A 14,378-nucleotide genomic window follows, 5' to 3' on the forward strand; every position below is an offset into this window, starting at 1 on the left:
TTTTTGTTTTTGTTTTAGGATTTGTGTAAAAATAACACTATTGTTAAGCATTCCCTGTTAGTTGTTTCATGGGGAGAAATGTTTTGATATACCAGGGATTTTGTTCAGCATAGTCTTTTGCTTTATGGCTTTGGATTCTTGACAATATGGATAAATAGTGGTTATTTCCCTAAGTTTTTAAATCCTCACAGAGGTAACTGAGCTTTATTCGGGTAAATGCAATAGTACATTTGAAACAAAACATAAACTTCCTAAAGTATAATGGGGAACTCTGTAAAAATAGAGTCCTATTACTAGATAATGTCTCTAACTCACTCTGGGAGAGCTTTTCCAGCTGAAACAATCCACCTCACAGTGGAGAATCCTAGCCAGTGGAAAGGAACCTGATGGGATGTTGCCTATTCTTCAAGCCTCTTAGGTTCAGGGAACAAAATGGAGAACCACTATGTTAGACCATCACTGAAGGGACTTTTACAGCTACATAACATTATAGTTAGCTCTGCTTTCTGGATTTTACCATTGTAACAGGCAAAACTAGATGGTGGAAGACAACAATGGAGACCCGTCCTCATGGCTGTGACTGAGAAGGATTTGCTGCTTTATGACTGTATGCCGTGGACAAGGGATGCCTGGGCATCACCATGTCATAGCTACCCTCTTGTTGCCACAAGGTAAGTTTAAAGACAAAAAATAAAATAAAATAAAATAAAATAGCTGTCCTACTCTAAATCTACCAAAAAATTTTAAAGTGAATTCTATTATATTGGGTACCTGAAGTAGCATTTAAGTAGTAGACATAGATGGTTGAGACAAAAACTTTTCTTTCATAACCTTATTGATTATTTTGCAGCTCCCGGCTCAGTAAATGTTTTCTGTCATTAGCATTTTTTAAGTTGTTGAAACAGCTTCCTAGAACTGTTTGCTTCAAGTCTTGCTTAGTCATGAAGATAAATAGTAGGGTTTTATTTTTCCTTTACTTTATTGACTGTGACTAGAAAACCACTGAAATTGGGGTAACCTTTTGACTGTGTGATGAATTCACTTAAACCAGAATATAGTACTGTGGATAAACCACACAAATCAGCCAAAATATTCTTCAGTTCTCTTTCTAGCATAAGAGCACATAATTTTGATGCCAGCAAATAGACATTGATTTGACCTAAAGCAACAGGAAATTTCTAGCATGCCAGATGTGGAAAGTTGGAAGGGAAATTAATAGAGATATGTAGATTTGGGGGCTGAGGTGTCTTACAAGGTAACTAGAAACTAGTCTGAAACTAGAAAACATATTCACATTTAACTTTATTTGGGCTTAAAAAAAAATCCAGCTTTGAAGTAACTCAAAAACTATACATTAAAAAGGAACTCCACAGAAAAGTATTTGGTATTTAAAAAAAAAAAGCTGCATGACGAGGCCATCTGGTATGTTCCCCGAGGAATGGTGTGGTGGGGGTAGAAGTGGTGATGAGGGTTCCTGCTTAGAGTAGACCAAGAGTCATTTGAGGAGGAGTATTCTCTAAATTACAGGAAGACTTTCACGGTGTATAGGATTTCCTTCAACTTTCCAAGTTGTCTTACATATGTCATTCTTTTTATAGAAATATAATTTTCACATAACTTTTAGGAATTTCTCTGTAATTTAGAGCTGGAGCACCTAGATCACAGAATACAGATAAAGGATTTGTTGAACTTAAGAATTAGGGAGGTGCACCCTCATTAATTCCTTGAGGACATAAGGATTCTACAGAAAGACTGAATTTAACCATCAGTTCTCTGGGTTGGTTTTGTTTTTTTCCCCTCTGGATTTTTTTTTTTTTTTAATTCTCACTAAATTATAACTTCTTTGAGGTTAAGAACTATGACTGAGTCATCTCAGCACTTCCATAAATCTTAATCAAATTCAATTCTATTACTTAAATTATAGTTTCTCAGTCATAGTTACATTAGGAGCATGACAGGAATCTTGTGAAAACGTGTGAACATATCTCAGTAGTTATGATTCCAACAATTAAATTTGTATCTCCCAAAGATTTAGAGTTTATGAATATGACTAAAAGATCTCTTAAGTTTCAGGGTGCCTGGGTGGCTCAGTGGGTTAGGGCCTCTGCCTTCCGCTTGGGTCATGGTCCCAGAGTCCTGGGATCAAGCCCTGCATCGAGCTCTCTGCTCAGCGGGGAGCCTGCTTCCTCCTCTCTCTCTGCCTGCCTCTCTGCCAACTTATGATCTCCGTCTGTCAAATAAATAAATAAATACTTTTAAAAAATCTCGTAAGTTTTAATTTTATGGAAGAAGCCTATACTCTAGTTACGGTCATAGAATGCAAGGAGTAGCTTTATCCTTAGACATTTCCTTAATTGTGTGTCACTAGAGAGATGGAGCAGAAATCTGTGACATCCCATAGATGAGCCTTAGTTCAATACTAGAAAGTACAATCCTATAAACAAATAATTTCTGGCCATTGACTAGATGGGGCCTAGACTACCAAAGCCCTTTGGTACTAAAGAAGGAGATGGCATGGTTATGTGTCTACTATCAGTGTACATTATTTTGCGAATAGGGAAAAGATATAAATAAGACTTACAACTAAAACTTTAAAACTCTTAGAAGAAAATACAGGAGTATATCTTTATGACCTTAGCTTAGGCAGACCTTCTTGGATAGTACACAAAAGCACAACAACAAGAGAAAAAAATAAATAAATTGGACTTCATTAAAATTAAAAACTTTTATGCTTCAGATGTCACCATCAAAAAAGTGAAAAGACAACCCACAGAATGGGAGAAAATATTTGCAGATCATTTATCTAATTTGGAACTTGTATCTAGAAAATATAAAGAACTCTTACAGCTCAATAATAAAAAAGGTAAACTACCCAATTCAAAAATGAGAAAAAGATCTAAAAAAACATTTTTCTAAAGAAGATATGCAAATGGCCAATAAGCACAATGAAAAGATGCTCAACATAATTAGCCATGAAGAAAATGCAAATTGGAACTACAGTGAGATACCATTTCCCAACCACAAGGATGGCTATAATTAAAAAGGCAGATAATAACAAGTGTAAACTAGGATGTGGAGAAAATGGAACCCTCCTACACTGCTGATGGGAATGTAAAATAGTGCAGTTCATGTGGAAAATAGTCTGGCATTTCCTCAAAAGGCTAAATATAGAGTCACCATACAACCTAGCAATTCCACTCCTAGGTTGTATACCCCAAAGACATGAAAACTTATGTCCACACAAAAACTTCTACATGAGGGGCGCCTGGGTGGCTCATTGGTTAAGCATCTGACTCGATCTCAGCTCAGGTCTTGATCTCAGGATCATGAACTCAAGCCCATTGGGCTCAAGCCCAGTGTTGGGCTCCACACTGGGCATGGAGCTTACTTTAAAAAGAAAAGAAAAGAAAAAACTTATATATGAATGTTCCCAATAGCATTATTCATAATAACCAAACAATGGAAACAACCCCAACTGTTCATCAATTGAGAAATAAATGTATATCCATACAATGAAATATTATTCAGCAATAAAAAAGAATATGTTCTTATACATTCTGCAGCATGGATGAAACTTGAAAACATACTAAGCAGGGCACCTGGGTAGCTCAGTCATTAAGCATCTGCCTTTGGCTCAGGTCAGGGTCAGGGTCCTGGGATCAAACACCACATAGGGCTCCTTGCTCAATGGGAAACCTCCTTCTCCCTCTCCCATTTCTCCTGCTTGTGTTCCCTCTCTCACTGTGTCTCTCTCTGTCAAATAAATAAAGAAACTCTTAAAAAAAATAAAGAGAGAGAGAAAAAAAGAAAGGAAGGAAGGAAAGAAAGAAAACATACTAAGTGAAAATAGCCAGACATAAAAGACCATATATAGTATGATTTAGTTTATATAAAATGTCCAGAGTAGGTAAATCTATAGAAATAGAAAGTAGGTTGTTCATTTCCAAGGATTGGGTTGGGGGGGGAGTGTTGGGAAAAATAGACAGTGATGTCTAATCGGGTATAGGACTTCTTTTTGGGGTAATAAGAGTGTGCTAAGAGGCGCCTGGGTGGCTCAGAGGGTTAAAGCCTCTGCCTTCGGCTCAGGTCATGATCCCAGGGGCCTGGGATCGAGCCCCGAATTGGGCTCTCTGCTCAGTGGAGAGCCTGCTTCCCCCCTCCCCCGCCTGCCTCTCTGCCTACTTGTGATCTCTGTCAAATAAATAAATAAAATCCTTAAAAAAAAAAAAAAAAAGAGTGTGCTAAAATTAAATGTGATGGTTGCAAAATTCTGTGTATATTAATATCCATTAATTTTATCTCAATAAAGCTGTTATAGGGGCACCTGGGTGGCTCAGTCAGTTAAGCCTCTGCCTTCAACTCGGATGGTGATCTCAGGGTCCTGGGATCGAACCCTGCATGGGGCTCTCTGCTCAGCAGGGAGCCTGATTCCTCCTTTCTCTGTCTGCCTCTCTGCCTACTTGTGATCTCTCTCTCTGTGTTAAATTAAAAAAAAAAAAAGTCTTTAAAAAAATAATAAAGCTGTTATAATTAAAACAACCCATCTCTCCCAAAACCACAAAGATGTAATGGGATAAATTAAGACCAATCCTTAATAAACTGCATTTGAGTCCCTATTTTGCCACTTAGAGTCGGTAATCAGCAGCATGTTTCTTAACCTTTCTCTGCTGTAGAATTTCAGTTTGTTCAGTGAATCCTAATGGTATAGGGTGGGTATGAGTATTGGATGAGTTAATATTTATAAAATGCTACAATGGTACCTAACACGTTGTATGTGCATAAGTAAGTGTTAGCTGCTTTAATTATAATTATTATTTATTATTAATTGACAATCCATCAAAAAGGAATTCTGTGTAAAAAGTGTAATTGGGTTGATTTGGCCTTTGTTAAAAGAGGAACTTAGCTCTATCCAATAGTTTTTATAAATAGTGAATGTTTCATGTTAAATGTAAGGAATTCAAATGTATTATTTGGATCAACCTAGACCTGCAAATTGAACTTGGCCATAAATTAAATGGGTGGAGCCTATAGCTCTCTGAACATTTTTTTTTTAAAAGATTTTATTTATTTATTTGACAGAGATCAAGAGCATAAGCAGGGGAAGGGGCAGAGGGAAAAGGAGAAGCAGGCTCCCCACTGAGCGGGGATCCCAATGTTGGGGGGCTTGATCCCAGGACCCTGGGATCATGACCTGAGCCAAAGGCAGTTGCTTAACCAACTGAGCCACCCAGGTGCCTCTGAACATGTTGTTTCTTAATAAGTTTAATTCAGGGGTGCCTGGGTGGCTCATTCAGATAAGCATCTGCCTTCAGCTTGGGACATGATCCTGGGGTCCTGGGATCGAGCCCCTCATTGGGCTCTCTACTCAGTGGGAAGCCTGCTTCTCCTTCTCCCTCTGCCTCTTCTGCTTGTTCTCTGTCTCATATCAATAAAAAAAAATCTTTAAAAAGGTAAATAAGTTTAATTCACTTTGCAACAAGGATTCTTTACTCCTTGTTCAGGAAGTACCAGTAGATTAGGAGCAAAGATGACAAGCAGATGAGAGGTTTATTTTTTCCATGTGGCTTTGTCAGCGAGATGGAATTGGTTGAACTCACTGCAAGATAGAACTAAGTGGGCCTTAATCATCCTTTGCCTCCCATAGCGGGTAGAGTTTGGCCACAGAGAGAAACCAAAGGATGGAACCAGACCAAGAGGTATCCCACAGAGAGCAGCAAGGCCAGAAAGTGGTGTCTTTATGTCTTTTTGGTGTGGGAGAAAGAGAGGGTTTGAGATTTATGAGTAATGAAAAAGGGCTGAATATTCACTTTCATTAATTCTACTCCTAATACTTTGGAACATGTTCTTATGAATAGATGAGGCAAAGAAAAAAAAGAAGATAGTATAAACACATAGAGAAGGAAAAGAAATCAAGAACGTTGATTACCCACAAAAGTAGGTAGTCCCTAATAAAATGAGAGCTAATTGTAGTTCGAAAATCAAAGAATGTTGTTAGAGTAATATAAATTAATATCATTTATTGGCTTGCACATTTACAGATTCTTAGAAACCAAGATATGTGTGTGTATATACTTCATAGTGGGTATTTTCACACCGGTGAGGAATTTGAGTAAAATATGATAAATGAAGATTTTTAAAAAATTTTTTATTTTACATATTTCTTAAGATTAAGCCCAGATACATGATACAGGTAGAAAAACACATTGGTTTTAAAGGTGCTGTGGATTTTGTAGGATGTGCATTTTGTAGTCTTTTCCTATAAACTTTCTTTGACTAGAGAAGAAGATCCAAAGACAGTGTGGCTACTTTACAATATGGAAAATTGAATGATGGTGTGCTTATAGGATTTAGGGGGCAAAAGCAGCTAAAACGCCTTTGCATGAGCTCATCTGGCCTCCCCATGAAAGGGGTCCTTTTGGCAGCGTGTTTTAACCGACTGCGGCCCAGCCAGAGTCTAGCAGCTGGTTTGAATTAGATTTCCTCTGCCAAATATTTCATAATCAAAACCTGTAGGAAAAATTCTCCCAGACTTTATATTTTTTGATGTCTGACATGGGATTAGCAATCAAACTGAAATGGTAAGCTCCACCCTGTCACTTTGCCCATGCTCTGTCTTACTTGGATCATATGTGGAATAATTCTGAAACTTAACTTTTGCTGAGATAACTCATGTTTAATTGGCATGTTGGTTCTATAGGCATCTGCTCAGTGAGGCACTTCTCAAAGCATACTTTAATGAACCTCTGAGGATCCCCTTTTCGGGGGGTCTTTGAGTTTGAAACTATTTTCCTGTTAATCCTAAAATGCTATTTGCTTTTTTTCCCTGTTGACATTGGTACTGAGGGTTGGTAAAATGGCTGGTGCTTTAGCATGAATCAAGGTAGTTGATTCCATACCAAACTGTATGGACTTCCTGGATGTTGGGGGCCAAGGGGATGTTGGTTGCCAGTTTAACCCGAAAATGTCTTTGTCAGAACAGTAAAAATTTAGTTTTATTTAATCAACCCTTGAGTATTCATCTTCTTAATATTCTGTAAGTTGAAGGGGGAAGTACTCACAAGCACTTTGGCTGCGTGCTGAAGTATGATGGTTGTTTCAAAGAAAACCATGTGTGTGGTTGACTTGCTAGTTGAACTAGCTGTGATTTTTCATGGACCACCATTTTTCACTTGAAAAAACAACTTGTGGAGAAAGGCTGGGAAGAGTAGGAGGACCCTAAGCTCACCTCATCCCACAGAAACATACAGCTGGATAATACATCAGCTTAAATAATCCAGAAAATGACCCAAAGCCTGGCAGAACAAACACCACAGCTAAAGGCAGAGAAGACGTTGCATTGAAAGGGGGTAGGAGGGGCAGAGGCATGGTTGGGAAAGCTACATATTATTAAGCTAGATATATAGAGATTAGCCAAAAATGCAAAACACTGCCATTATTCACATTAATTTTTTAATGCCTTTCGTTGTACTGCTGTCTACAGTAGGAAGGGAGCCACCAGCACAGCCACAGGGCAAGAAAGAGACCATCACATCAGGAAGCCTGCACAGGGAAGGCAAAACCCCGGGACATTTCGCTTTGAAAGGGAGAGGGGCTGAATTTCCTGAGTTGTTACAATGGTGGGGTGGGGGGAACTACTTAAAGCCTGAAATTTTAAAAATCAGTGGGCTCAGCTCTGGGAGGACCCAAGAGCCTTAGGAAGCTGAGTCCCCACCCTTTAAAGAGACAGCACAAGAAACCATCCAAGGAGATCCAGTATAGAAGCAGCTGTTTTATTTTATTGGTTTTAAAGAGTTCATTTACTTATTAGAGAGAGAAAGATCAGGAGTTGGGAGGTGGGGGATGGGTAGAGGGAGAAGCAGACTCCCTGCCAAGCAGGAACACCAATGTGGGACTCCATACCAGGACCCTGGGATCATGACCCGAGCCGAAGGCAGAGGCTTAATGGACTGGGCCACCCAGACACCCAAAGCAGCAGTTTAAAAAACAGCACACTGTGGGGCGCCTGGGTGGCTCAGTGGGTTAAGCCGCTGCCTTCGTCTTAGGTCATGATTTCCTGGGATCGAGTCCTGCATCGGGCTCTCTGCTCAGCAGGGAGCCTCCTTCCCTCTCTCTCTCTCTCTCTCTCTCTGCCTGCCTCTCCGTCTACTTGTGATCTCTCTCTGTCAAATAAATAAATAAAATCTTAAAAAAAAAAAAACAACAAACCAGCACACTGTTGGGCACCTGGGTGGCTCAGTCCATTAAGTGTCTGCCTTCAGCTCAGGTCATGTTCCCAGGGTCCTTGGATCGAGCCCTATGTGGGGCTCCCTGCTCAGAAGGGAGTTTTTTCTCCCTCTGCCTCTCCCCCGTTCCCCTCCAACCCTCCACCCTAGCTTATATTCACTCTCACTCTTTCTCTCTCAAATAAGTAAAATCTTTAAAAAAAAAAATCACTGTCAGACAATGTTTTTCTTATAGAACTTTTGAAAACTTGGATGAGGATAGCACCTCAAAGAGCAATAAATAAAATGGCTTGTTCTTAGCTTCATTGTAGGCCATATCCTGTAATATTTTTCTAAAAGTTTGCTGGTTCTATCCTTCACTCCTATTATAATAATTTAAGCAAAAGGACTTTTTTTGTTTTAAGGTTTTATTTGTCAGAGAGAGATTGAGCACAAGCAGGGGGAGCTGCAGGCAGAGGGAGAAGCAGGCTCCCTACTAAGCAAGGAGACGGATGTGGAACTCCGTCCCAGGACCCTGGGATTATAACCTAAGCCACAGGCAGACGCTTAACTGACTGAGCCATCCAGGCGTCCCGAGAAAAAGGACTTCTAAGAGCAAATGGATGCTCCTTTACATTTCTTTTAGTTGTCAGAAAGCCACTATGGGTTCAGATAAAAGGCAACAGTGTGTCTTTCAAGAAAAAGGTATTTCTTCTCATCTACCATCTACCGTCTATCATCTACTGGGTTAGCCAAGTTAATCACATTAAAAACCCTGGATATACACTAGAATTACCTGGTGCATAGCTTTAAAAAATTACTTAGGTCTGGCTCAAATCCTCAAGAATTCAGACTTAACTGGTCTAGGCAATCTTATCCTTATTAATAAAAACTTACCCAGATGGTTCAGATGTATAGCCAGTTGAAAAGCACTAAACGAGTCGTCTGCCAACTTTCTGGTCTGAGGACCTTTATATACTCCTAAAAACTAATGAAAACACAAAAATGCTTTTGCTTTTATGGGTTATACTGATTGATATTTACTATAATTAGAAGTTAAAAGGGAGGGACGCCTGGGTGGCTCAGTTGGTTAGGCAGCTGCCTTCGGCTCGGGTCATGATCCCATTCAAAGTCCTGGGATCGAGTCCCACATCGGGCTCCTTGTTCTGTGGGGAGCCTGCTTCTCCCTCTGCCTCTGCCTGCCACTCTGTCTGCCTGTGCTCGCTCTCTCTCTCTCTGATAAATAAATAAATAAAATCTTTAAAAAAAAAAAAAAAGAAGTTAAAAGGGAGAAATTTTAAAAATTAATTTAAAAATAAAAGTTAAAAACCTATATGTTTCAATATGAATAACTTATTTTTATTAAAATAATATTTTCTAAAACAAAAAAATTAATGTGAAGAGTGGCATTGTTTTGCATTTTTTTAAAGATTTTATTTACTTATTTGGTAGAGGTCACAAGTAGGCAGAGAGGCAGGCAGAGAGAGGGGAGGGGAAAGCAGGTTTCCCACTGAGCAGAGAGCCCAATGTGGGGCTCGATCCCAGGACTCTGGGATCATGACCTGAGCCGAAGGCAGAGGCTTAACCCACTGAGCCACCCAGGCACCCCTGTGTTGCATATTTTGCTAATCTCTATATATCTGGCTTAATAATAGATGATTTCTATCTCCTGTATTTTTTTTAAATATTGATTTATTTTATTTTACTTTCTTAAGATTTTATTTATTTATTTGACAGAGAGAGAGCAGGGGGACGGGGAGAAGGAAAAGCAGGCTCCCCACTGAGCAGGGAGCCTGATGTGGGGCTCAATCCCAGGACCCTAGGATCAGGACCTGAGCCAAAGCCAGATGCCCAACTGCCTGAGCCACCCAGGCACCCCTTATTTATTAATTTTGAAGAGCAAGAGAGAGAGTCAGGGGTGGGGCGCAGAGGGAGAAAGAGACAAGCAGACTCCTGGTTGAGTGTGGAGCCCAGTGCAGGGCTCAATCCCACAACCCTGAGTTCATGACCTGAACCAAAATCAAGAGTTGAGTCCGAATCTCAACTGACCATCTAGGCACCCCTTCGCTGTTACTTTTTTAGCAGCTTTACTGAGATAACTCATATACCATACAATTCACCCATTCAAAGTGTGGTATTTAATAGTTTTTATTACATTCACAGAGTTGTGTGACCATCACCCTAATCAATATTAGGACAGTTTCATCATCATAAAAGGAAGTTCTTACCTATTGACAGTCGCTTCTCATTTCCCCCTCTGCCAGCCCTCACCAGGAATCTAATTCTGTCTCTATAGATTTGCCTATCCTGGACATTTCATATAAATGGAACCATATATAGCCTTTTATTTCTGGTTTCTTTCCCATAGCATGTTGTCTTCAAGGTCGATCCATGTTGTAGCATGTGTCATAGCTTCATTTCTTTTTATGGCTGAATAATGTTCCATTGTATGGATAGACCACATTTATCAGTTAATGGCCATTTGGCCTATTTACACTTTTTGAGTCTTATGAATAATGCTACCGTAATATTCATATACAAGTTTTTATGTGAACATATGTTGGTTTGAGGACATATATAGCTGGGAACAGAATTGCTGGGTCATATGGAGCTCTATATTTAACCTTTTTTGAGAAAGTACCAGGCTGTTTAGTACAGGCACGACATCATTTGAAATTCTTACCAGCAGGGTTTGAGTTTTCCATTTTCTCTACACCCTCATGGTTTTAAGTTGTATTTCCCTAACAGCTAATGATGTTGAGCATCTTGTCATGTACTTATTGGCCATTTGTATACTTCTTTGGAACAGTATCTATTTAAATCCTTGATTCTCTAATTGGGTCGCCTTTTTATTATTGAGTTGTAAGAGTTCTTTATATATTCTGTAGGCAAATACCTTATCAAATATATGATTTCTGTGAGTTGTCTTTTCACTTTCTTGACAGTGTCATTGGAAGCACAAAAGTTTTTAATTTTGATGAAGCCCAATTTATCAGTCTCCTCTTGCATTTTTGTGTCACAGCTAAGAAGGCTTTCCCTAATCCAAAGCCACAAAAATTTACTTCTGTGAGCTTTTCTAAAAGTTTTGTAGTTTTAGCTCTCATACTCATTCTTTTATCCATATAGGGTCAGTTTTTCTGTAGTGTGAAATAGTGGTCAAACATCACATCATTCTTTTGCTTGGGAATATTCAGTTATCACAGTACCATTTGTTAAATAGACTGTTCTTTCTCCATTGAAGTCTCTTTAATGGAAGAGACTTCATAACTGAGGGTGGTATTTTTTTTTTTTTTCCTGAACTGTCAATTTAATACCTTGGTGGTAAGTTTTGAAATCAGAAGAGTGAATCCTCCAGTTTTGTTCTTTTTCAAAATTATTTTGGTGATTATGAGTTCCTTGCATTTTCATATGGATGCTAGGATTAGCTTGTCCATTTCTGAAAAAAAAAAATGAAATTTCATAGAGGTTGCCTTGAATCTGTAGATCAATTTAGGGAATATTGCCATCTTAAAAATATAGTCTTCTGGGGGCGCCTGGGTGGCTCAGTGGGTTAAGCCTCTGCCTTCGGCTCAGGTCGTGATCTCAGGGTCCTGGGATCGAGCCCCGCATCGGGCTCTCTGCTCAGCACTGAGCCTGCTTCCTCCTCTCTCTGCCTGCCTCTCTGCCTACTTGTGATCTCTCTCTGTCAAATAAATAAAATCTTAAAAGAAAAAAAAAATATATAGTCTTCTGGTCCATGATAAAGGGTATCTATTTATTTAGGTCTCTAAATTCTTTCAGGAATGTTTTAGAGTTTTCTGAGTATAAGTTTTATACTTCTTTTGCTAAATTTATTCCTAAGTATTTTTCATTTTGATCTATTATAAATGGATTTTTTTTCTTAATTTCCTTTATAGATTGTTCACTCCTACTATATATAATCAATACATTGATTTTTTTTTTTTTTAAGTGGGAAGGGGCAGAGGGAGAGAAAGAATTTTAAGCAGGCTTCATGCCCAGCATGGAGCCCAAAGTGGGGCCCCATCTCATCACCCTGAGATCATGACCTGAGCTGAAATCAAGTGTCACTTAGCCAACTGAACTACTCACATTGGCCTCCTTGCTCGATAGAGAGCCTGCTTCTTCCTTTCCATCTGCTTGCAGCTCTCCCTGCTTGTGCTCTCTTTCTTGCTCACTCTCTGTCAAATAAATAAATAAAATCTTAAAAAAAAAAAAGGTTTTATTTTTTAAGTAATCTTTCCACCCAACACGGGACTCGAACTCACATCCCTGAGGTTGAGTCTCATGTCTACTGACAGACACCCCAGTTACGTCTCATTCTTATCATAATTTGTACAGCCTAAAAATAAAAACTTTTAGAGCAGACTGGACTTGCAAAATCCCCAGGTACAACATTTATCAGAAATAATGGTCCCTTCTCCAATCAACCAAGAGTTAGATGAAGTGTTCATGTAAGCATTTCATTTGAAACCCTGAGATTCATAGTTGCTGTTCTGACTTACTGCCTTCAACTCTCCATTCTACCTTCTGTTTCTAAGAGTTGGTCTATAGGTATCTAATATTAGTAGAGTCAGGCAATATTTGTCTTTTTGTGACTGGTTTATTTCACTTAGTATAATGTCTAAAAGGTTCATGTGTGTTGGCGTGTATGACAGGATTTCCTTCCTTTTTTTTTTTTTAAAGATTTTATTTATTTATTTGACAGAGAGAGAGATCACAAGTAGGAAGAGAGGCAGGCAGAGACAGAGGGGGAAGCAGGCTCCCCGCTGAGCAGAGAGACCAATATGGGGCTCAATCCCAGGACCCTGAGATCATGACCAGAGCCGAAGGCAGAGGCTTTAACCCAGTGAGCCACCCAGGCGCCCGATTTCCTTCTTTTTAAGACTGAGTAATAATTTTTTGTATGTATATACCACTTTTTCTTCAGTCATTCATTCTGTCAGTGGACGTTTAAGTTGCTTTCATCTCTTGGCTATTGTGGATAATGCTGCAATGAACATAGATGTAAAATATCTCAATAATCTAATTTCAGTTATTTTGGCTATATACTAAGAAATGAGTCTTTTCCCCATTTTTTAACTGGGTTTTTGTTTCCTTATTGTTGAGTTTTAAGAGTTCTTTGTATATTTTAGATATTAGTCCTTTATCAGATATGTGCTTTTCATATATTTTCTCCTACTCCGTGGCTTGTCTTTTCATTCTTTTAACAGTGTCTTTCAAAAAGCAGAAGTTTTTAACTTAAAACTTACCGATTTTTTTTCATGGATCACACTTTTTGTGTTGTATCTTTTTAGATTACCTAGGTTTTCTCTTAAAATGTCTTCTGCAAGTTTATACTTTTGCATTTTACATTTAGGTCTAAGGTCCCTTTTGAATTAATTTTTGTGGAAAGTGTAAGGTCTTCCAAAAGAAAACACCAGGCCTGAAGGGTTCATTGGTGAATTCTACCAAACATTTAAGGAAGAAATTCCCCACAATCTCTTTCAGAGGGCAGAAGCAGCGGGAATACTTTCTCATTCTGTGAGGCTAGTATTACCCTAATACCAACACCAGACGAAGACCTTATAAGAAAAGGTAGACCAGGGGCACCTGGGTGGCTCAGCAGGTTAAAGCCTCTGCCTTCGGCTCAGGTCATGATCCCAGGGTCCTGGGATCAAGCCCCACATCAGGCTCTCTGCTCAGCTGGGAGCCTGCTTCCCTTCCTCTCTCTCTGCCTATCTCTCTGCCTACTTGTGATCTCTGTCTGTCAGATAAATAAATAAAATCTTAAAAAAAAAAAAAAGAAAGAAAAGAAAATGTAGACCAATATCTCTCATGAATATAAATGCAAAAGTCTTCAACAAGTATTAGCAAATCAAATCCAAAAAAGTATAAAAATAATTATGTATCATGACCAAGTGCGATTTATCCCAGATATGTAAGGCTGGTTCAGTATTCTAAAATCAGTTAATGTCATCCATCCCATCAAGAAGCTAAACAAGAGGGGCACCTGGGTGGCTCAGTGGGTTAAAGCCTCTGCCTTCAGCCCAGGTCATGATCCCAGGATCCTGGGATCGAGCCCCACTTTGGGCTCTCTGCTCAGCAGGGAGCCTTCTTCCCACCCCCCATCTCTGCCTGCTTCTCTGCCTACTTGTGATCTCTGTCCATCAAATAAAATCTTTAAAAAAAAAGAAAGAA

General features: G+C 39.1%; 1 protein-coding gene across 1 annotated transcript in view; it reads left to right on the forward strand.

The window, feature by feature from the left end:
* The window catches only part of LOC111152939 (syntrophin beta 2), a 107,765-nt gene that overhangs the window by 77,463 nt on the left and 15,924 nt on the right, over nucleotides 1-14,378 (forward strand). The window contains exon 4 of the mRNA XM_022511684.1: nucleotides 529-671. Coding sequence (XP_022367392.1) covers nucleotides 529-671 — 143 coding nt within the window. The remainder of the gene's footprint in view (nucleotides 1-528; nucleotides 672-14,378) is intronic.

This window comes from Enhydra lutris, unplaced genomic scaffold (assembly GCF_002288905.1).
Source record: "Enhydra lutris kenyoni isolate GAN:26980312 unplaced genomic scaffold, ASM228890v2 scaffoldscaffold30, whole genome shotgun sequence".
Taxonomy (NCBI): Eukaryota; Metazoa; Chordata; class Mammalia; order Carnivora; family Mustelidae; genus Enhydra; species Enhydra lutris.